This window comes from Sceloporus occidentalis, unplaced genomic scaffold (assembly GCF_023333645.1).
Source record: "Sceloporus occidentalis isolate IW3139 unplaced genomic scaffold, rSceOcc1.0.p SCAF_373, whole genome shotgun sequence".
Classification (NCBI taxonomy): Eukaryota; Metazoa; Chordata; class Lepidosauria; order Squamata; family Phrynosomatidae; genus Sceloporus; species Sceloporus occidentalis.
The window spans coordinates 24,217-47,493 of NW_028317353.1; the positions used below are offsets into that span (position 1 = coordinate 24,217).

At 52.3% G+C, this 23,277-nt stretch overlaps 2 protein-coding genes across 2 annotated transcripts in view; one reads left to right on the forward strand and one right to left on the reverse strand.

Moving 5' to 3' along the window:
- LOC149273470 (spectrin beta chain, non-erythrocytic 4-like) overlaps nt 1–12,723 on the reverse strand; it is a 29,689-nt gene extending 16,966 nt beyond the window's left edge. The window contains exons 1-19 of the mRNA XM_089506244.1: nt 12,430–12,723; nt 12,181–12,322; nt 11,698–11,849; nt 10,494–10,667; nt 10,023–10,114; nt 9,851–9,931; nt 9,385–9,500; nt 8,724–8,836; nt 8,034–8,221; nt 7,604–7,721; nt 6,903–7,061; nt 6,478–6,780; nt 6,112–6,262; nt 5,562–5,875; nt 4,775–5,334; nt 4,196–4,333; nt 2,424–3,180; nt 2,099–2,301; nt 1,627–1,717 (exon numbers count right to left, since the gene is read on the reverse strand). Of these exons, the coding sequence (XP_089362370.1) occupies nt 1,627–1,717; nt 2,099–2,301; nt 2,424–3,180; nt 4,196–4,333; nt 4,775–5,334; nt 5,562–5,875; nt 6,112–6,262; nt 6,478–6,780; nt 6,903–7,061; nt 7,604–7,721; nt 8,034–8,221; nt 8,724–8,836; nt 9,385–9,500; nt 9,851–9,931; nt 10,023–10,114; nt 10,494–10,667; nt 11,698–11,849; nt 12,181–12,322; nt 12,430–12,723 (4,146 nt within the window). The remainder of the gene's footprint in view (nt 1–1,626; nt 1,718–2,098; nt 2,302–2,423; nt 3,181–4,195; nt 4,334–4,774; nt 5,335–5,561; nt 5,876–6,111; nt 6,263–6,477; nt 6,781–6,902; nt 7,062–7,603; nt 7,722–8,033; nt 8,222–8,723; nt 8,837–9,384; nt 9,501–9,850; nt 9,932–10,022; nt 10,115–10,493; nt 10,668–11,697; nt 11,850–12,180; nt 12,323–12,429) is intronic.
- A 2,547-nt stretch (nt 12,724–15,270) lies between these two features.
- On the forward strand, nt 15,271–19,991 carry LOC149273471 (flavin reductase (NADPH)-like). The gene is made up of 5 exons (XM_089506272.1): nt 15,271–15,349; nt 17,166–17,327; nt 19,034–19,123; nt 19,312–19,443; nt 19,837–19,991. The coding sequence occupies exons 1-5, from the start codon at nt 15,271–15,273 to the stop codon at nt 19,989–19,991; spliced, it is 618 nt and encodes a 205-aa protein (XP_089362398.1).
- Nucleotides 19,992–23,277: the final 3,286 nt, after the last annotated feature.

Genomic DNA, 23,277 nt, shown 5'->3' on the forward strand with positions numbered 1-23,277 from the left:
TCTCTCACCATATCTCTCCATCCCCTCTCTCACCATATCTCTCCATCCCTCTCTCACCATATCTCTCCATCCCCTCTCTCACCATATCTCTCCATCCCCTCTCTCACCATATCTCTCCATCCCCTCTCTCACCATATCTCTCCATCCCCTCTCTCACCATATCTCTCCATCCCCTCTCTCACCATATCTCTCCATCCCCTCTCTCACCATATCTCTCCATCCCCTCTCTCACCATATCTCTCCATCCCCTCTCTCACCATATCTCTCTATCCTCTCTAACTCTGTCCTCCTTTCCCATCCCTATCCCACTCTTGTTATATTTCTCTTCCCCCCGCTCATTACGTCTTCCCTCTCACAGTATCTCTGCTTCTCCCTCTCCATCTTGTAAACCCCTCGGGTAACATGTATATCCTAAAGCACCAAGTAGCCACACGAGGCTCCCCATGGTCCAGCCTACAGCATTCAAACATTGCATCAGAATCACTGGTGCAGGACTCAGTAAATTCCTTTAGCACAATATACTCTACACGTGCATCGACGCGGACAGATTGTGACGCGGGGGGAGTCAGGTAGCCCTTATGGTCGCACGGGAGCCCCCCCACACCGTATCCGGCCCTCCCGCAGGATCTTTGGATGGGGAGGGAAGGAAGGAGCCGCATATCCCCCTCGGGGAGCGTGGGCGCCCCTGATGAAAAGACGATTGGGATCTGGTTGCACCGGGGCCCTTAATGGACCCATCTGACACTTTTTCGCCCCCAGAAATCGTTTAAACCGTTACTAAAAAACACAAAAATACAAAAAAACTATTAAAATGTAAAAAAAAAAACCTGACAAAGTAACAATCTGCGGAGGTTCGGCGTTTATAGACGGAGGCGCGGATTGGGCCCCCGCAGCGCTAATCCGGGTATTTATACTCCCACGGCATGCTTTCCATTCATACATGCGCAGCAGTAACCCTTCCCATGCTGCATCTCTTTTAACAGAGCCACTGCCAGGAACAAGCATTCGAGCCTAGACTGGATCCTTGGTGGGGTCCACTCAATAGCATCCTTCCATCTGCCAATGGGTGAAGAGAGGGGTAGATGTGACCTGCCGGGGTACTCATGACACCCACCTCCCCAACCGGCAGGGGGATCTTGATATTTGTGTCGAGGACTCCATTTTTTTCCTATCCAAGGATGGGGTTTCCCTATTGCCAGGTCAGGGGCAGCGCATATCTGCAGAGATATGGGGATTGGCCTCCCAGCCGAGGTGGAACGTGTATAAATAATGGGGACTGAAGCATTCCCGGTGACGTGGGAAGGGGCTGAGTGGCGGATCGGCGGGGTTCTGTGGTTTATTAGCCCCTTCTGTCTCCTTGTCACGAAGCGTACATCAGACCGACGCGGAGACGACGAACAGATTGGGTTCTCAGCTGTTACAGGGAGCGGAACCCGCAGCCCCCCAAACCTCAGAAGGCTCGGCGCCATCCAAAATCTGCTCGCGGGGGAGGAAAAACCCCCGAAACCCGCAGCCGCCGTCCTCCAAGATCCAGTGTTAACGGGGCGCCCCGGAGCCCCCCTAATAAGAGAGATTCTGATTGGCGGCAGGGAAATGCGTGCCGGGGGGGGTGGCTGGTGGTCTCACCTCGTTGCAGTCCTGCAGTAGGTGTTGCAGCTGCAGATGATCTCTCAGGCGCTGCTGCCACTTCTGTGCCAACGCCGCGTTCCGCTGGCTCCTGACAGGACGGACAACAGAGGGACTTATTCACCGTCTAACCTACAACCATGCGATAAACTCCCACCCGCCGGGTCACTTTACCCTTCGTATGCGCCAATAAGACATCTATATCATCATTAAGCTCTATTAATTACCCCTACAGCACAAACTACAGACCCGACTGTTACAGAAGGTTTGGGGGGTCTTTACTGGGGGTAGTAGATAAATGAAACAGCTTCCCAGCAGAGGTGGTACAGGGTAATAAACATGCATGGGATAGACGGGGGCCGGATTTTCCTAAAACCTACCTGAAGGGGGAGTGTGGATTCATGGGGTGAGGACAGTGACAGGGGGTGGTTGGGATGCTGGGGCAGATAGATTATCTCTCCGTCACTCTCACCTCTTCTGTATGGAGCCGATCCGTTCCTGGACGCGGTCGGCAAACACGTTCCCGAGTCGTATTAAGCTTTCTCCGGCTTCTATGGCCGTCACGATCTTCTGAGACGTCAGCTCCATGGTGGTGAGGAAATCCCGGTGTTTCTTTATGGCCAGCTCCACGCCTTCCACGGTGTTGGGCAACTCGACGTGGGCCAACGTGGACTCCTACAGTCGGGACATGGACAATATCGTGATCTCCGGGGCAAACCCACCGGGGTTATAAAAGCCACGTGGACGCCGAAACGTACCCCCCGCCTTTCACAAGCCAAGAAGAACGTTGGACTCACCTGGTTGTTCAGACAGGCCTCGGCTTGCTTGACGTCCCTCAGAAACAGGTGGAAAATATGGGACTGCACGAGGACCTCTCTGCGACTCTCCCACATCTGCAGAAGTTTGTTCCACCCCACCTCCAGCTTCTGCAACCACTGCTGGAGCGACAGGTAGGGGAGGTCGGCTTCCTCCAGGCTCAGGAGGTCGCTGACGGCCTGAATCTTGTTGTAGTCCTCTTCGTAGCGGCTGATCTCTTCTTTGAGGGCCGCATGGACGCCCAGCAGTCTCTCGGCCTCGGCCAGGTTGGACGGCAGCTCTTCCACGGCCACCGCCGTCTGCGCCTTGACCAACCAGGTGAGAAAATTGTCCAGGTCTTGGATAAACTGCTGCAGTTTGCTGGCGACGGTCAGGGAATCCTCGCAGCCCTGAAGAGTCCTCTTCAGAGCTTCCCACTCTCCGCTGATCTCCTCGAAGTGCACCAGCACCTCCATGGCCTGGGTCGGGTGGCACATGGCGAGAGTTTCGGCGTCTTGTTGAAGCTGGACCAGCTTGGGTTCGAGGGCCAGCAGAGCGGCCTCCATGCTGGAGAGCTTTCTCTGTAGAGCCAACACGCCGCCCAGCTCCCCCGTCCCCGACTGGGTGGTCTCCATAGATTTCCTCTTCTCTCGGATTTGGGATTTCACCTCGTTGCACTCGAGGAAGTAGTTCTGCAGACGGAGGATGGCGCTCAGCTGCTCCTTTCTCTGCTCCACCAGTTCCACGATCCGGTTCCACCTGAAGATCACATCTTTTTAATACAACAATGTGCCCAATGCCAGTCAGCAGCCGCAAAGGCCAATAAAATATCGTCCTGTATAAAAAGGGGTATTAATTCCCAGGGGGGGGGGATCATCTGCCTCATTACAAATTAATGGTGAGACCTCACCTTGAATATATATTCTGGGCACCGGTCCTTAAAAAGTATATTATGGAACAAGAAAAGGGGCAAAGGAGGGCAAGAAAATGAATAAAGGGATCGGAAGTTGCATCTAAATACGCTACAAAAACGTCATGTTAGTGGGGGTATTATAACGTATAAATATGTGCGGGGCCGATATAAATAGCTCTCCGATGAACCGTTCATTAACAGAAATGTGCAAAGAACGAGAGGCCGTCCTCCGAGCGGAGATTTCGTCCACGACACAGGAAGAGATTCTTTACAGAGAGGGCAGTAAAGGTACGGAATCCACTGCCGAGAGAGGGGGTCTATCAGATACACCGGATGCCTCCAAAGGGGGTAAAAGCAGAACATACAGGGGTATAAACGACGGAATAGAGGAGGAATCTGATCGCCTTTTAGAGTCTAGAAGGAATTTTTTAAACCCAAAGTGTCAAAATCCAATAATAGCTTAATTGGGTTTTTTTCCATTCATTTGGATCAAAAGCAGGAAAGATCGGTAAAAGGGGGGGGATTTGAGGGTTTTTATTTTAAGCTAAATTACTGTGTTAAGGAAGGGTTAATACTATTGGAAGAGACACAGCCTTTTGGCCAAGGGTACCATCAATGTATTATTATTATTATTATTATCCTTTAAATAATTGAATACATCAAAAGTAGGACCCTCTAAGGTCTTCGATGTGTAACCGGCTCTTCCTCTCCATTAATAATCATCGGCCCACCAAGACGCACCAGGACTCCCCCCAGATTCCCCCAAGGGTATCGCTTGAGGCCCAACAGACAGAATCAGTGCAGGCTCCCGAATTCTTCGACACGTCTACTAAACCCGCCGGCCCCTCTGCGCGCACGTACCGGCTGTTCAGGTGATCCTGGCAGGCTTGAACCTCGGACGAGCTGGGGTGTCCGCTTTCCAATAGCTGCTGCACTATTTGGTTGACGTCCAGAACGCGGCCCATCAGGCTGTTCATTTCCTGGTCTAAGCTCTCGAACCTACAAAAATACCACAAAAAAAGGTATTATTCATATTTAATAAGAATTAATGCCATTCATATTCATAAAGTCATAAAATATATATATATATATAGGGGCCGGGTCACAGAGCTTACACTCTAAAAGGGAATGAGACAAGTGAGGGAAAACTGTAAACCTCTCAATAAGCCTGGACCTTGATAAAAAATAATTCATTTTATATTAATAACTGTAATAATGGATTTTTCATATTTTCTGTAATTAAGCGATGTGTATTTTGTGGTTTCCGTGGTCACTGGAATTTCTGCTATTTATTTATTCCTTTTTTGCCGTTACATGCTTTTTACATTCTGCTAAATAAACCAGGCAAGGCTTTATCTTGCTGCACTGGTTGGTATAACGTTAGGGCCATTCTACAAAGGGGACCCTGCCACGAAAATCCTCGCCTTGGGTCCTCCTCACCTGTGCTGGACCACCTCCACGTCTTCGAGTCTCTGTGGGATCTCCATCTTCACCAACCACTGCTCCTTCTCGTCGATCCACACCTCGCAGGAGTTAACCTCCCCAAACATTTTGTAGACGTCCAAGGCGTCCTGAAGCCACTGGCTCCGTAGGGAAGCCACCTCCGCCACCTCCCCGTAGAGCTGCTCCACCTCCACGATGCTGATCTGCGCATCCACCTGGTCCCGGTAGTCGGCTCCCAGCTCCGACAGCTGCTTCCTCAGGCCCTGCACGGCCGGCCGGTGTTTCTCTATCTCCTCCGTGGCTTCCCGGTGTTTTTTGACCAGGGTTTGCGTGGAGTACTCGTCGTGGCCGAAGTCGTCGCTGGAGACCAGGCGGTAGGTGTCCTGCAGCCAGCCTGCGAGCTCGGCCGTGTCGGCGTTGAACTGGTGGAAGTTGGAGGCCTCCAGGAGCTTCTGCTGGTGAGCAACCGAGGCCTTCTCCAGGCTTTCCCACTTGCGTTTCATGTCTTCCATTCTCTGGCGAAGCCCCGACGTCCCTTTACGTCTCTTTTTTAGAACCTTGGATGAAAGACATATTGGTCTGTCAATACCTAGGGCCACCGGGTACTAATGACAGGGACTTGTTTATGGGCCGGCCCCTCCTAGGACCACCGGGTACTAATGACAGGGACTTGTTTATGGGCCGGCCCCTCCTAGGACCACCGGGTACTAATGACAGCGACATGTTTAAGGGCCGGTCCCTCCTAAGACCCCCTTTCCATCGCGCTGAACGTGGCGAGTCTCACCTGCTCCCCCTGCTGGAGGGTCTGCTGAAGCATGGCGCGTCTGCCTTTCAGCTCCCCTGCCAGGATCTTGTGTTTGCTGAGGAGTCTCAGGACGCTGCTGAGGTCCTTCCCGTAGCTGTGCGGGGCGGACAGGATCTGCTCCTTGTCCCGGATCCAGCCCTCGGCCTCCTCCACCTCCTGCAGGAAGCACCACAGGCGGCGGGACTCCTCCAGCTCTCCCCGACGTGTCTCGGCCAGCTGGCGCAGAGCCTCCAGGCAGCTCTTCACGTGGTTCACGCGGTTGCAAATGACCTGGGGGTCGCAGGGCTGGTAATCTGAGGGGCAGAAGGGATCGGATTGTGAGACCTGGGCTACAAGGTTTCCTCTCTTATAGGAACATCAAATAAAATAGAACACCGTCGGATTAATTGTAGCAGCGAAGTATCTCTGTGACGATTCCGTGTACCCTCAACTGCAAAAGGAACTCGCTCTGCATCCTGCACTCACCCCAGGAGAGCTTATATACTCAGAAAGCACCCCCCAGATACACCGTGTCCACTCACTCACGTACCGCCGATGTTGGTGAACCTGAGCGCAGCCTGGTTCAGGGAATGGACTCTCTCTGTCTGGGCCGCAATGTCGGCTTCCAGGAGGCTGTGCTTCTGCAGCAGGTCCTCCACCTCGAGCAGGTGCTTTCCAAAGTCTTTGGAAGTCAGTGGAACCTGTAGAGACAGGGCCCCCCCAATTACACTACTGGCAGAATAGGCCCCTGCGCAGCAGCCTGGGTCGTGGCTAAACCTGGGAGGTCGCCCAACAAAGAATAACGTGGAGCCCCAACCCCCCGAAGAAACAAAACACCCACTGGTCACGTTTAGTTAGGTCGGTTCCTGGCCCATGTTTGGCCCCTGCCCTCTATCACTGACTCGCCCCGCGTTACCTGCATCTCATCCATCCAGTTGATCATGTAGACCATCTCTTGAAATATCCTCTGCAGAGCCAGGTTCTGCTCCAGCCTCCCTCGTCGCCCCCGGAGCAGGTCTTTTAGCAGCTCCCACTGCCGTAGGATGTTGTCCTTCTGGGCTGAAATCCGGCAGACATCGTAGTAGCCCTCGGACTCCATCTCCTGGGCCAGGTCGGCGACCACCTGGATCCGCTCTTCGTAGGAGGATATGTCGGCCTCGATGGCTTCGTGCTTCTTCATGGCGGCCTCTACGGCTGGCAGGTCGTAACCGAAATTGTCCTTTAGGGAGAAGGTCAACCATTAGTGATTGGACAGCATCGCTGGGTCTAGTGGAACCAGCTCTGGAAGTGATACAATCCACAGTACGGCGCTGTAACCGCATTTAGTAAATAAGGCACTACCTGGGAAACCAGCCGCTGGTTCTCGCTAAGCCACGCTTCCCTCATGGCAGCCTTCTGGTCAAAGCGTTGGGACAGGAGCTCCAGCTTCTCCTGGCGGATGAGCTCATTGCGCAGCGCCACCTCGCGCTCGTGTTCTGCCTTCTCCAGCCGCGTCCAGGCCTGAAACACACGTACCTGGGCACTGAGCTCGCTGACCTCCCCGCCTCGCTCTCCCCCTCCCAGCCCCCCTCCCCGACTCTCACCCTCCCAGCCTCGCTCTCCCCGGCTCTCACCCTCCCAGCCTCGCTCTCCCCGGCTCTCACCCTCCCAGCCTCGCCCCCCCCGGCTCTCACCCTCCCAGCCCCCCTCCCCGGCTCTCACCCTCCCAGCCTCGCTCTCCCCGGCTCTCACCCTCCCAGCCCCCCTCCCCGGCTCTCACCCTCCCAGCCTCGCTCTCCCCGGCTCTCACCCTCCCAGCCTCGCTCTCCCCGGCTCTCACCCTCCCAGCCTCGCTCTCCCCGGCTCTCACCCTCCCAGCCTCTCCTTGCACTTTCACGTCTCCTAGCCTTTCATCCTTATCCTCCGCAGCTCTCCCTCTCCCAACCTCTCACCCTAACATCCTTTCACTCTTCTTCTCCTTATCTCTCCCCTCCTAAACTCTCCCCCCACGACTCCCCCCCTCTCGCCCTCCCTAGGTCTCTCATTCAGCCTCCCAATCCTACCTTGTTGATATCAGATATGGTTTTGCCATCGCTTGGCACGTAGAGTTTGTATTTTTCTTCTCTCATTTTGCTTTGAATGGTAAAGAGCAGGACCTCTAAATTCCCTTTCTCTTGGAATCTACCGCAAAAAAAAGAAACCAAAACTCATCAGCAGACGGAGGTTGCCAATGGCTGACGAGCCTCCCTTCTGGCCATAACCACCGCCATAGCTCTCCATTGCCCTTTGGGCTCATCTGCCCCCTTCTTCCCATTGCTTGGTCAATCTGTCTCCCACCCATCCTGGTCCCACCGCTGATCCTACCCCAAAGCCCGGCTGTGGCACCCTGCCACCAGGGGGCAGTTGCCATGAACAATAAGGCTTGGCGGTCACCCACGCCTCCGACACATAGTCCAACGCTAGATGCCCCCCGTTACGACGAGGCCGACTCACTTGCAGGGCTTTTCCGTGGTGCAGTATGTGGTGAAAGCCTGGAGCTGCTGCTGGACGCCAAGCAGGGAGTTGGCAAACTTCTGGTTGGTGATGACCTCTATGGTCTTCTCGATCCAGCCGAGGAGGTCGGACGCCAGAGCCTCGTAGCGCTTAATGTCTCGCTCTATCTCGATGGCCTTGTCCAGCACCTGGATGGATTAATAATTAGAGGCTTTTCACCAAATACGTCAGGGGACCGGAGGGATCGTCAGATTTAATTTAGGGGGGGGGGGGCTGATCCTGAAAGGGGGGGGGATTCCCCACCAATCAGCTGGGAGTATGAGTGATACAGTTTGTGTGAATGAGCCTCACAATCCCGCGTTAAAGGGACACACCGGGGTCCCGTGCAGCCCCCCCATTTATTGTACTTTACAATAAATCACTTACTTTTCATGGAAGCTGCAGCTCCAGAGCTGTAGCGCCCCACCCACTGCATGTCGCTGTTTTACACAGCACTGTTGGCTGCTTGAAGCAGCCAATAAGCAGGAGGGAAGCGCTCCCATTTAAATCAACGCGTGTCGGGGCGTCTCATTAAACTCCCTGGAACTTTCGTGCTGGGGCTGGCATGTACCAAGTCCCACCAGCAGCGCATCTCTGTCCCGTGCATGCGCGGCTGCGCCCAAAAATCCCCGTAAAATATCGGACAATCACCTTTCCGATGCGCTTGCCCTCCACGGCCAAGGCTTTCATCTTTGAGAAGTAGTGGTAGAAAGACACCACGTACGTGATGATGGATTTTTCGTCCGGGTTGTCCATGTTGACATCTGTGAACGGACAAGAAGGGCCTGTCACCGCAGGGTTAACGAGAGAGAACCGTGTAACACAACGAGAAATCACGTGTGTATACATCCGACTTCACAGAATACATGCGATACTTCGCAGTCATCTCTCGCTCCTGATTGGCTGCTCAGTTTTGTATCGCTCTGTTATCTGCTGTATAACTGGCGCAGGACTCGGCAGAGGGGAGGTATCGCGATTGCTTCCATGACAGGTAGGGGGACATCTATCCGCATTGTTCGCTATAGGTGACAGATCCATGTTAACCCCCGCTTTGCTGCCAGTAGCTTCTGGGGTAATGAGTTTCTGTGTGGTTTCCATGGATACTGGACACTAATCATTACTCTCTCCGGTGGTCTGGAACCCCCCCAATTGCCCCTGAATATTAAAGTTGGGGGCAGGGCTGCAGAATTCCTCATATACAGTATATATATATATATATATGTGTGATCGTCTCCACCAGCGACAGAGAGAGACAGCCACGCGGCTGCTCCACACGTGTGTGACGGCGTCTGTCCGCGGGGGCCGGGCTCACCTTCCGGATCCAGCAGTTTGGTGAGGCCGAGCTGCTGCTCCGCCGTGTTGAACGCGTGCTGGAGGTTGTACGCCGCGTTAGATTTGGTCAGTTTGTTGAAATCGATGATATCCGGTCTGCGGACATAAAGAACGCGAAGAAGTAAAGAAGAAATCTTTGATTTATCAACAGAGAGGAGAGGCGACCCCCCCACCAGAGATCGCTCCGGTGATCTCCCCTAGATCACATACACATACAGTTAATATATACCCCTATGGGGGTATCTAGGTAAGGGGAATCACCGGGGCAAATAATAAGAGTGATTACTGAGCTCTGAGCCCTTCAGCAAATCATACAGAATAATAAATATCTGCAAAGAATTTATACAAAAAGTCTGTAAACGGCGTGTGGCTTTTCGGGGGTCAGGCTGTCGGGGGGCCGGTCAGGCTGTGCCCAGTCTTGCGTCCCTGCGGGGGGCGCTCGGTACCTGTGTCTGTGAATGAGAGCGCTGAACGCCAGCCCGTCCCTCCAGCTGGTGGTAAAGTTCTGGATGTTCACCGCGGGGTACCTGGAGAGATGAAACGAACAGCAGTCCAGCTTGTTGCCCCCCGGTGACACCCCCCGTTAGATGGAATTACCCCCGAAGCCCGGACACTCACCCCGCAGTTTTCATCTGGCACCACAGGAGGAGGGCATCCTTGGCGGACCGCGTCTCGTGATTGTCTTCCGTTTCTATCTTTATCACCTGGATCTGGAGAGGCGAGAGTTACTGGCACCCGAGGGCCACGAGAGCTCTGAGCTGCCTCAGCTGAGTCAAACTGTGCTAAGTACATTCACTCTCGCACTCTCATTCACTCACTGAATCTCGCCCTACATTCCCGCCCAACCAATCAGGGGCGAGGGTGTGCACAGAGGCTCCGCCCTTTTGCAGAAGTGCTCAGGGAGTCCTGGTTAACGGAGCGGATGGCGGGGAGGAGCGGACGATGAAAGAACACAGAAGAAAGACAGGAAGAGGCAAAGGAAGAAGCGGAGCTGCAGAAAAGGACACAGACGCGGAAGTGGAGACATTGAGAGTGAGTGTGAGAGTGAGAGAGGGTGTCAGGGGGGGGGGAGCCCAGGAAGGGACTGACCTGGAAGCGCAGAATGATGGTCCAGATGAGGCCGAGCGTCAGGCGGTGATTCCCGTCGACGATATCGTGGGAGCCGACGTTCTCCAGATGGACTCTCTGCTCCTTCAGGAACTGCAGCGCTTTATCCACGTTCTCCAGAGAGTGAATCCGCATCCGGCCGCGCGTCGGCTTGGGCTGGAGGGAGAGAACAGCGTGACGCCCAAAACACGCGGCGCACCGCAAACGCTACTACACCGTGGCTACACCGCGACACCCCGCGCGGCTACACCGCTACACGGCGACATCCCGCGCGGCTACACCGCGACACCCCGCGCGGCTACACCGCTACACCGCTACACACCGACAGCCCGCGCGGCTACACCGCGACACCGCTACACACCGACAGCCCGCGCGGCTACACCGCGACACCCCGCGCGGCTACACCGCTACACCGCTACACACCGACAGCCCGCGCGGCTACACCGCTACACGGCGACATCCCGCGCGGCTACACCGCGACACCCCGCGCGGCTACACCGCTACACCGCTACACACCGACAGCCCGCGCGGCTACACCGCTACACGGCGACATCCCGCGCGGCTACACCGCGACACCCCGCGCGGCTACACCGCTACACCGCTACACACCGACAGCCCGCGCGGCTACACCGCGACACCCGCGCGGCTACTCCACAGCACACGCACACTCATACACAGTGGCACACGCATACACTGCTACTCCGCGCCACACTCTGCACACTGATACACGGCGGCAGTTTGGTGTTAAAGGGAAATCCAGCGTGTGCCGGAGACTCTGTCCAAGGTGCTAAACGTAGTAAAATAATTCATCACTGGCAACATATCGCCACCTAGTGGGTGAGAGCAGCACAGCAGCCACTAACCCAGGACATCAGACATACTGTATATCCCGGCCCCATCCGGCCCCCGTCTAGTCGCCCGTTTCTCCTGCTGTAACGACTCAAACCTTAATCAGTCGTCGGTCTCGTCTTAGATTCAGGAGCCGTATGTCTATCCCATGCATGCTTAATACCCTCACTGTATTACCCTCTACCACCTCTGCTGGGAGGCTGTTCCACTTATCCACCACCCTCTCAGTAAAGTAAAACTCCCTTCCGTTCCATCTCAGTCTCTGACCCTCTAGTGTTAGATTCCGGTCTCTTGTTGTAACTTTTCGTCTCTTGGCCCCCACGGCCCCCGCACTCACCAGCTGCTCCCCAGACAGCGCTTCCAGCAGCTTGGTGATGATGTAGCCGTCGCGGAGGTCGGTGTAAAGGTCGTTCACGCGGCACGGCACTTTGGACAGGTGAGAATTCATCCATTTGGTGAACGTCTTTTTCTGGACAGCGTCGCGTTCGTCTGCGGGGGGGGCACAGAGTATTTTGTTTTCAATATTTTTATTTACTTTTAATGAAGTTATTTGAAATAAATAATAGCTATTTAGATATTTTTTTGTAAATATTTGATGTATTTTTATGGTTGTGATGTCACTTCCTGCAAGCTGGATCAGGGAGAGGAGATCTCTGCACTCTCTGTGCCGCTAACCGGCAGCTGGCGGCATTTAAAGGGACGGTCGCTCCTCGGGGTGGGGGGGGACGGTCGCTCCTCGGGGGGGGGGCGCTTGCGACCTCTGCGTCCATGATTGTTACGCCGCGGTTTGGGGGTCTGTGAGCCCCTCAGGAATATTTACCTGCCAGAGCCTTAATCCTCGAACATTCGAACAGCTTCCCCGCGGCCACCGGCTCATCCCAGGGGTGCTCTCCGGGACCCCACCGGCTGTTGTTATTGGGGGGCGTCTGCACCTCCATGACGTCCAATTCAATCAACTTTAACTAAACGTAATGAGAAACGAAGCCAGTGAGCAGAAACACCCAGCGGGGGAGGGGAAGATCCGACAGAGCGGGGTACAGAGTGGGGATCGGGGTACGGAGCGGGGTACAGATCGGGGAGCGGGGTACGGAGCGGGGAGCGGGGTACGGAGCGGGGAGCGGGGTACGGAGCGGGGTACGGATCGGGGAGCGGGGTACGGATCGGGAGCGGGGTACGGATCTGTGTACGAAGCGGGGTACGGATCGGGGAGCGGGGTACGGATCGGGGAGCGGGGTACGGAGCGGGGTACAGATCTGTGTACGAAGCGGGGTACGGGTCGGGGTAACTCTTTAATGTAAACACTTGAGACGCGTTGGGTGCCGTCGGTATACCTGACACTAATGTTTGATCCGCCGACCGGCATCGTCCCGCGTCTTCCCTGCAGAGAGAAACAACACGAAACCAGTGGGGCGTGTGAGAGACGCGGGGTGCGGGGCAGTGTACCCTGGCTGTACAATCAGATATACGCTGCAGCATAAAACGGCGCTGTATATATATATAAATAATAGAGTAGAGGTTGTAGCCGTATTAGTCCAGTGGAGTCAATATCAAAAAACAGATGGAATAAGTATCTTGTGATAATACCTTTTTTATTTGGACTAACAGAATTTTGGAATGAAAAGCTTTCGGGAGGAGAAAGGGAGAAGAGCTCGTCATTCCAAAATTCTGTTAGTCCAAATAAAAAAGGTATTATCACAAGATACTTATTCCATCTGTTTTTTGATATATAAATAATGGCATACAGATGGCAGTGTACCCTCGCTGTGCGGTTTCAATAACCCCCCCGGCCACCAGGGACAGGCGGCCTCCCGGTGGGACTCTAGACTGTCCCGTTAACTTTCTGACTGTCCTGTTCTCAGGATCTGCATAATTATTCCTCCCCGGTAGGTTATCTCGTGCCTATTGTTAAATTACTGAATGCTGATTGGTTCAGGCGGCCGGTGTGAGGGCAGGAGACGCAAATTATTACAGAAATTACCCACCCTGCATTATTAATACCACTGATACCCCCACCCTGCATTATTAATACCACTGATACCCCCACCCTGCATTATTATCATCACTGATACCCCCACCCTGCATTATTATTATCACTGATACCCCCACCCTGTATTATTAATATCACTGATACCCCCACCCTGTATTATTTATTACACTGATACCCCCACCCTGTATTATTAATAACACTGATACCCCACCCTGCATTATTATTATCACTGATACCCCCACCCTGTATTATTAATAACACTGATACCCCCACCCTGTATTATTAATACCACTAATACCCCCACCCTGCTTTAATAATACCACTGATACCCTAACCCAGTATAATTAATATCACCAATACCCCACCCAGTATTATTATTATCACTGATACCCCCACCCTGCATTGTCTCCTGCCCCCCAGGCCCCACACTGCACCCCATGACAGGGGCAGGACGCCAGTAGGTTAGGCCGGGCGCTGCCAGCCCCTCACTCCCCAGCTCTGCACGGAGAGGTCGCACCGTGTGACACCAGAACCCCCCTCCCCCACCGACCGCTTACCCGGCTCCGCGCCCGAAATCCTGGCGGTAGAATTAATGAAGCCGATTAACGGGGAGAAGGATGCTGCATCCCCTTCACTGCATCCCATGGACCATCCGGCTGCGCATGCGCACTGCGCCCAGGGCCCGCCAGCAGAGGGCGATCGGAATACTGGACCGACACAATTTACAGGTCAAAAAAGATGGCGCATGTGAGCACAAAACACTAGAGACAAAATACAAAGTGACTTTTTAATGTATTTTTTTTTTCGCCAAGCAGGTGGAGCAATCGGCGAAGATTGTCAAGGATAACAACATGTATTTATACACAATAGAGAAAGACATGAATATGGCCTCTGATGCGAACAACATAGACTTCTGAAGCTGGGTTACATTTTATGTTTTTAGAGCTCAGAACATTGGCCCGCTACTAATGCGCAAGCGCAGAAGTCCTGGCAGTAGGGCACGCATTGGCACCATGGCAGGGGCAATGATCAGGGTGATTATCCTATCAAAAATCAGACCTTAATTCTATTATGGTCACGTTAGAGTTAATTTTACACAGTAACAATTATTATTATTATTATTTATTGCAAAATTTCTGATTTCTGGACCCACAAATGCCCCAATTCCACCTGCCCCAGGCATAAAAGGCCATTAAGTGCAGCGCTCTTAATTATAAAGGAATTTGGTAACAAAAAATATCTCAACATCAATGCCAGCCTTATAAACACGCAACAGCGGGGTATCCGTAAAGCACGTTTATGTGCTTTTAATAACATTTTAACTATTTACGTGTATTTCATTGATATAAGGTTCCATGTCGCTCCCCCCGGGGTATCCCCCCCTAGGGGGTTTTCCCCTCCTGAGTGCTGAAGGGTAACTCTTCGTGACCACCACCACGACCAGCTCGGAGACCCAATTAGTTGGACTATCCGTCTTTTACGTTATAATTAATATTAAGTAAAATGCACCCTAATTAAACGTCTCTTTCTCCCTGTTGTGGTTTTTGTTTCTATTAGAGGTAGAATGAATTCACGCCTCGGCCAGCGCGTTCTCTAAAGAGCTGCAGGACGGGGATTTTATGAAACGAGCCGGATATTTTAGCCCGGAGTGTACTTGTTATGGGAACCGGGCGACCGGACCAAGAGGGGCAGCCGCTCCGGTCCAAATCAGCAGTCCGGTGAGGCAGATTCACAGGTCCAGACGCACCCAGGTGCCACTGAAAGGGTTAACGCTGAGGCAGGGGCAGGCAGACTGAATTATCTGGAGACAGGCAGGCAGGGGTTAATGTGCTCCCGGGGCCCGCCTAGTTTTGGGGAGGAGTCGTGTTAACTGGCGTGAAATAGACACTCGGGGCAGAAAGCGCTTCACTCCGCGCAGGCACCATGTCCCCCAAAAACATTGTTATTTTCGGGGCCACTGGCATGACCGGCCAGGCCACCCTGGCACAAGCTCTGGACGCAGGTACTGGGTTGGAATCGGTGGCCAGGAGGGGGTACAGTCAAGTTATGAAAGGGTTAACGGTGTAGATCTTGGGTAACTCAGAATTAGGAAACGTGGGGTAAATCGAGACGGTTTCCCGAAGAGCTTGCAATCTAGTGGTGGAAGTGGAAGGCATTCTGCAGCAGCTGCCCCATGCGGGGTAACTGGGCTGCTTACAGGGGTCATCTACTCAGTGGGCAGCCTTGACCTGGGGCACCTAGCGGGATTATCTGCCCCATTGGTGCGGGGCGGGTGCTGCCCCATTGGCCTGAATGTAGAGGTAACGTAACTTATCGTGATTACGGTAACCGGGATATCGCTGCCCAACAGCAGGGGATTCGGGGGGCTGCGTCTCCTGTCTGGGTGCGGAGACCTTCGTGCAAACTGTATCCGTATAACCCCTCCCATTACGCAGTATAACCCCTCCCATTACCCCATATACCCCTCCCTATAACCCTCTCCATTACATCATGTGAAGCCTTTTGTGTTGGTTTACTTTCCATGTCTTTTCCCCCTTGCCTGGATCCTTGCAGCAGATCCAATACTTTTACTGAGCGTCCAGGGGCTGACCAGGTGCGAATCTCTTCAGTTACTGACGCCTGCTTTTCTTCACCTGCTATAGGTGGGGTATCTTGGGGGAGGGGGTGTGTGACTGTTGCCAGCCCCCTCTTTTGTGGATAAATACCCCCCCCCCCCGAGGGGTAAGAAGCGGCCGCTGCTTAGATCTGGCCAGAATCTGTCTGCCGAGTCATGTCCTCCCGGGTGCAGCGCTGAGATAAAGCTTCACCTCTCCACCCTCCGCGGGGTAATGATTAACCCCACTGGACATTAATACCCCAACCACTCAAATCAAGACACCCGGAGGGGGTTTAAGGGTCTTCCTGTAACCCCCCCCCGATAATCATCACCTCTCCTTTATGTATCAAGCAACGAATTTCTGGGATTTTTAGTAAATTGGGAACCTGCAGGGGCAACCGCAAGTTCCATAACCACCCCGGCCATTCATAGTTGCCAACAATCCCAGATTTTCTTGGACAGTCCCTTTCTTTCTGCTTATCTTAACCCTGTATTTGCGGAGTAAGCGTTTTTTTAACCATTCCAAGTTGCTCTGTTTGCGAATCTTATCTCCGCAGCCATCGCTGTCGCTCTTATCCTCGCTGGCCGGCTGTGAAAGTAAAAGGCGCTGCAGATAACCCCCCAGCCCCGGACCCCCTCCACGCCGCCTCATGCATGACACAACATCGCCCCATACCTGCCAGGTGTCCCTGTTTAGCTAACCCAGTCCCTCTGATGCCCCTCTCTCTCTGGGACAGGGGGCTCAATTGCCAGGCAGGAAGAAATGAGAGGGAGGATGGCATGGAGCGCGTGAGCGTGAGTGAGGGATGGATGGAGTGAGCATGTATGTATGTATGGATGTGTTGGTGTGTTTGTGTGTTTGTGCGCAGCATGAGTTTGTATGTGTTTAGTGTACGTGTGTGTGTGTGTGTTAGGTACAAGGGGGGTAAAGGGCCCACTTGGCTTCACCTGCCCCTTGATCAGAGGGTGCTAGCCCTCCTTTACCCGATGCCCCTCTTTTCTAGGAGGTCAGAATGTTTGCTGGGTATGAGGGGATCGCAGGGTTCTACGGCCCTAAAAGCCCCGATAATGTGTATAGAAACGGCTTTATAAATTAAACGGGGTAATAAATAAACCCTGTTGTTCTTCTTCTTCTTGTCACACTGATACCCCGCGATGGGGCGCATAGCCCCGGCTGGAGGTGTTGGGCGGTGGGCATCGAAACGTCTGCTTCTTGTTGCAGGGTATAACGTCACCGTCCTGGTCAGAGACCGGTCACGTCTCCCTCCGGACCGGAAGCCAGCGAGAGTGGTTGTCGGGGACGTGCTGAACAAGCAGGACGTCGGGAAGGCGGTGGAGGGGCAGGACGCGGCGCTCATCATCCTCGGGACCCGCAATGATCTTGGTGACTAAACCCATGGCTCCTGCCCCCTCCCTATTCTTATTACCCCCCCTCCCCGGTCTAATAACCCCCCATATTGCGCTGCGCATTTGTATAGATCCCTCTTTATTTGTGTAGTACAATGTACAGATCAAATAGTCTACTTTTCTTCATCTCCATAGCAACCGTTGGAATGGTTGTTGGTTGCTAGGGTCATAAGACAACTTTTAAAAGTTTGCTACCAGAGGGTGGCGCCGTCACCCAATCCACATCCAGACTCGGAGGTGACTGAGAGAAGGAGCTTAAAACGGATCCCCCATCAACTCGCCTCCCATATCAGATTAAAAATACCTTTTCAACAATATGGCTGTTTGCTTTTTTACCCCAGTTGTCGTTTTTGCCCCCATAATATAATGTCTTCAGCCGTTTGTATGATTCTCGCTCTGTTATCTGATCCCCGATCTACTAAACACCGCGACTCCTTATCATACTGCCTGCGGGGAACAATAGAATGGCTCGGTCACATGACTTAATCACATGACTGACCGCAATGGCAGCCTCTAGGTCTGCAGATAAAAAGTTAAAACCAGGTTTTTGTCAATGCAACCGACGGTATACAGTGCGGGGGGTTATATTACTGTATACAGCGCTGGGGGTTATATTACTGTATACAGCGCTGGGGGTTATATTACTGTATACAGCGCTGGGGGGTTATATTACTGTATACAGCGCTGGGGGTTATATTACTGTATACAGCGCTGGGGGTTATATTACTGTATACAGCGCTGGGGGTTATATTACTGTATACAGCGCGGGGGGTTATATTACTGTATACAGTGCGGGGGGTTATATTACTGTATACAGCGCTGGGGGGTTATATTACTGTATACAGAGCTGGGGGGTTATATTACTGTATACAGAGCTGGGGGTTATATTACTGTATACAGCGCTGGGGGGTTATATTACTGTATACAGCGCTGGGGGGTTATATTACTGTATACAGAGCTGGGGGTTATATTACTGTATACAGCGCTGGGGGGTTATATTACTGTATACAGCGCTGGGGGTTATATTACTGTATACAGCGCTGGGGTTATATTACTGTATACAGCGCTGGGGGGTTATATTACTGTATACAGCGCTGGGGTTATATTACTGTATACAGCGCTGGGGTTATATTACTGTATACAGCACTGGGGGTTATATTACTGTATACAGCGCTGGGGGTTATATTACTGTATACAGCGCTGGGGGGTTATATTACTGTGTACAGCGCTGGGGGTTATATTACTGTATACAGCGCTGGGGGGTTATATTACTGTATACAGCGCTGGGGGTTATATTACTGTATACAGCGCAGGGGGTTATATTACTGTATACAGCGCTGGGGTTATATTACTGTATACAGCGCTGGGGTTATATTACTGTATACAGAGCTGGGGGTTATATTACTGTATACAGCGCTGGGGGGTTATATTACTGTATACAGAGCTGGGGGTTATATTACTGTATACAGCGCTGGGGGGTTATATTACTGTATACAGCGCTGGGGGGTTATATTACTGTATACAGCGCCGGGGGGGGGTTATATTACTGTATACAGTGCTGGGGGGTTATATTACTGTAACACAAGGTGTATTTATTGGACTTGGCACTCAGAACGGTCCTTTGTAGGATCCATCTACTCTCAGCATTGCATTAACACGATTTCGGTCTCTTTTTGTTTGAAGCGCCGACGACTATGATGTCAGAAGGAACGCGGATCATCGTGGAGGCCATGAAGGGCCAGGGGATCCGCAAGGTGGTGGCCTGCATGTCGTGTGAGTACGCGGGGGGCGGCCGGTGTTTATCGCGGGTTCAGATAACCATGCTGCACTGTGCTCGTTATAAATAAAGGGGCACTATCGTTTAAATGATGACATCACATGCGTATTATCTGCCCCAGTGAAATGCCCCCCCTGCGTGTTTGTAATTCATAGGTTTTTGATTTTTTTCCTCCCCGTCTCAGCCTTCCTGTTTTGGGACGTCTCGAAGATCCCTCCCCCGATGCTGCCGGTCACCGAGGACCACATACGGATGCAGCAGGTTCTAAAGGAGTCCGGCCTGGACTACGTGGCTGTGCTTCCTCCCCACATTGATGGTGAGCCTCATGAGTTAATACCCCCTCACCCACATACTGCAGGGGGCAGCAATATGTAAAATATACAGGTCCCGGAAAAAAAATGGCCGATGTCATCACCCTATCGTGGTCATTGGGTGAGAAGAAGGCCAGTGCCACGTGAGAAAGGGCTTGGTGGACTAAGTCACTGAGGAACCAGTGACGGGGGCCATACTAGTAAAGGCGGGGGTGGGTAGGGGGCAGAAGATTGGGGGCATTAGCAGATATTTATTTTTCCTGTAGTTCCAGGTCTGACCTTCAGGGGGCGACAGAGATCCACGGCTGGTTTCTGGCCGTTTAAAAAGAGGAATATTTATTTTATGGCATTTTTGTAAATTTTACCAGATTCTCGGGTTTTGTTCTCGTTTTTCGCAGCCGGCAAACCCTTCACTGGTGACTACACGGTGAGCGTGGAAAGTCGGGGAGGAAAAATGATCTCCGTCCACGACCTCGGCCACTTCTTCCTGCGCTGCCTTTCCACCGACGAATATGACGGGAAGAACGTGACCGTGTCTCGGGATTACGCCTAGCGGGGGGGGGGGGGGGGGGGATGGTTTAAAGCGTCCCTCAAACCAACAAAATCCGCCAAATTACAAAAAAATTACATTTAAAAAGTGGGCTTAAAAAAAAAAATTCTAGCATAGCTGCCCGATAACCCGATTTAGTCAGGACTGCCTAGAGAGCAAATTCAGGATCCCATTAGCTGTCCTGATTGGTTGCGGGGGCCCCCGGGGACACATTATTGCACCTGATCTCTATTAGTTGATATGTGGGGTTTAATAACTGGTGCAGGACTCCGTAGAGTCCCAATAGAAAAAATAAATCAGCTGGGTGTAGCGGCTGCCCTCCTTCGTGTTTAGTGAATAGGGTTGTTTGGGGGGGGGGGTCCACTTTTGGGGTCCATTAAAAGCTCCCGGGATCGGTGACTTCATTTCATTTCCAATAAAGTTATTTGTAGGATAAAAAAAAAACCTTTTATCGTTAGCCGTGATTTCCCTTTCACCCGCCGGTGCCAGATGCCCTCCTCTTTCTACCCCAACGCCCCCCCCCCCGTTCCCCCCCTCAATAGCCAGAGCAAGGGGCACTTTCTGTCCAGCCTCGGCCCCCCTTACTGCTGAAATTCTGAAGTCTCGGTGCTTTACGTGACTTGCAGCTCGTTCAGATCGCGTCTCATAAAGAGACTTCTGTTCCAGCCCTGCCCGGGGGGGGGCAACACAGGGCACGGCAGCCCAGTAGAGATGTCAGAGCGGAGCCCAACCTCTGGACCTGGTTGACTGTATTTATTATATATATTTATTATATGCATGTAACACACGCTGGGATGTATTCTGCTTCTTCTGCCTCGGGCCGGATCCGTGTTAGTAACATATTAACCTCCTTGGAGCGGGAGGGAGGCCGGGTGAGTGATGTCTCTCGCTCCTCCCTCTCTCCTTCTGTCTCCCTCTCTCGCTTGCTTGCTCTCTATGTGTCTCTCTCCTGCTGTCTCTCGCTCTCCCTCTCTCCTGCTGTCTCTCCCTCTCTATATCTCTCTCTTGCTGTCTCTCTCTCCTGCTGTCTCTCGCTCTCCCTCTCTCCTGCTGTCTCTCCCTCTCTATATCTCTCTCTTGCTGTCTCTCTCTCCTGCTGTCTCGGACTCTCCCTCTCTCTCCTGCTGTGTGTCTCTCTCTTCTCCAGCCCCCATCCTCTCCTCCCCCACCCCTGTCTTCCCCATCTCTGTGGGCTTGTCGTGCGTCCCCCCCCCCCCCCGGCTGCCCACACGCGGTCCCCGCTGTCACGAGGCCGAGCATCGTGACAATAATACATACGTCGCACATACCACGTGTATCCCAGGGGCGCCGGGAACACGCGTGTTAAACCAGACTGCGGATTAGGTAACATTGTAACAGCATTTTAACAACATGGAACAGTGGGAGGGGTTTATAGGGAGGAGTTATAGAAGGGTTATATGAGGTCATGTATTGCGTAACAGAGGGGGGCATTTAGAAGAAGAATAATGGGGTTTATTTCCCCCGTTTAATTTATAAAGCCGTTTCCTGCGGTTTCTATACACATTATCGGGGCTTTTAGGGCCGTAGAACCCTGCGATCCCCTCATACCCAGCAAACATTCTGACCTCCTAGAAAAGAGGGGCATTGGGGGGGGGGGGAGGGGCAGAACACACAGTCACGATCATGCCACACTGTAATGCCAGTTCGTGTGGCGCTCTATCTTGCTCCGTAATAGTTGGCGGGATGGCACAGGGGAGAAGCGAGGAAGAAACAGGAGAGATAAAGTGAGATAGGAGGGGAGAGAAATGGAAGAAACGAGATAAAGAAAAAGAGGAGTCGTGAGAATTGGGGTGTTACAGGGTCACCGTACCCAAGGCTGGGTACCCCTGTTTGAGGGCTGAGGAATCACCAGTCAGTCCCTCATACGGATCGCACTCAGCTATCCACGGATCATCCAGACCACCATTCGTAGCAAACCAAGAAGAACTCTCTTTATTACAAACACACAGAACTTATATACAATCTCAATGCAATGTGTACCGAACCCAACCCCCAATCCCATCACTCCCATCCCATCACAAATCCCATCAGTATACAGGGGATGTATCAGGTGAGGGGATTACAGAATACAATGGGTTCCCCCACCTGTGTTATCCCCCCTGTAGTGCGGGGGCCGTCTGGGCAGACAGGGCTGTGTTGGCTGATTAAGAGCCCCAGCCAGATTATAGGATCGTCTCTTTGAAGGCTGGAGCTGAAGCCACATCAGTCTCTGGGCCGGTTACACAATAAACACAATATAATATATTACCGGGTCACAGTATACAGAACCGGACACAAAAGTGCTCCGTGACCCGGCTAAACTTCATATGACACATGAGCCAGCTAGCCTGGCCCTGTCACAGCGGGGGATCAAAGAAAAGTGGGAGATAAAGAAGAACTCAATACGAGGGGGATATACAGCAAGGGGAGAGAGAAAGAAAGATGGATAATGAGAAGAGGAAAGATAAAGAGAAGATACATAAAGAGAAAGCGGAGCGACGGGGAGGAAAGAGAGCGCGATAAATAGAAGAGGAGATAATGAGAGGGGAGAGAAATAGCGAGTTTGTGTTTTGAAAGTATTTGTATTTTTGTGGATGTGAGGACAACGGTACGCCAGGGTGTTTACGTGTATGGGAAAGCGTGTGTGTGTGTGTGTATGTGCAGGCGTGTGTAAGTGTACAGTACATGTGTGTGTATGTGCAAAAGCGTGTGTAAGTGTACAGTACATGTGTGTGTATGTGCAGGCATGTGTGTGTGTGCGCAGGCGTGTGTAAGTGTACAGTACATGTGTGTATTCTCACACTATCTATTACTGTTACTGTTTGGGGCCTAAAGAATAAAGATAATGAAGGAAGGGAGCAAGTGAGTAACACTCAGAGGAGACGCCACTGCGTACCGTGTGATGTATGTATGTGTATATATGTATGTATGTGTGTGTGTATGTATGTACGTATATGTATGTATGTGTATGTATATGCATATGTGTATGTATGTGTGTGTGTGTGTGTATGTATGTATGTATATGTGTGTATATGTATGTGTGTGTGTGTACGTATGCACGTATATGTATGTATGTATGTATGTATGTGTGTGTGTATATGTATGTATGTATGTATGTATATCTATGTGTGTGTGTCTTAAGTTACTTTTCTCAGGTCACATGTGGCTCCCGCTCACGAGACGCGCCTCCCGGCCATATCCTTCCTTGGCGAGGGTTAAAGTAGACTCCGAGCTGCCTCCGTGGCATGGTTAGGGTTAATCGGCCTGTACTGTACAGACATTGAGGGCA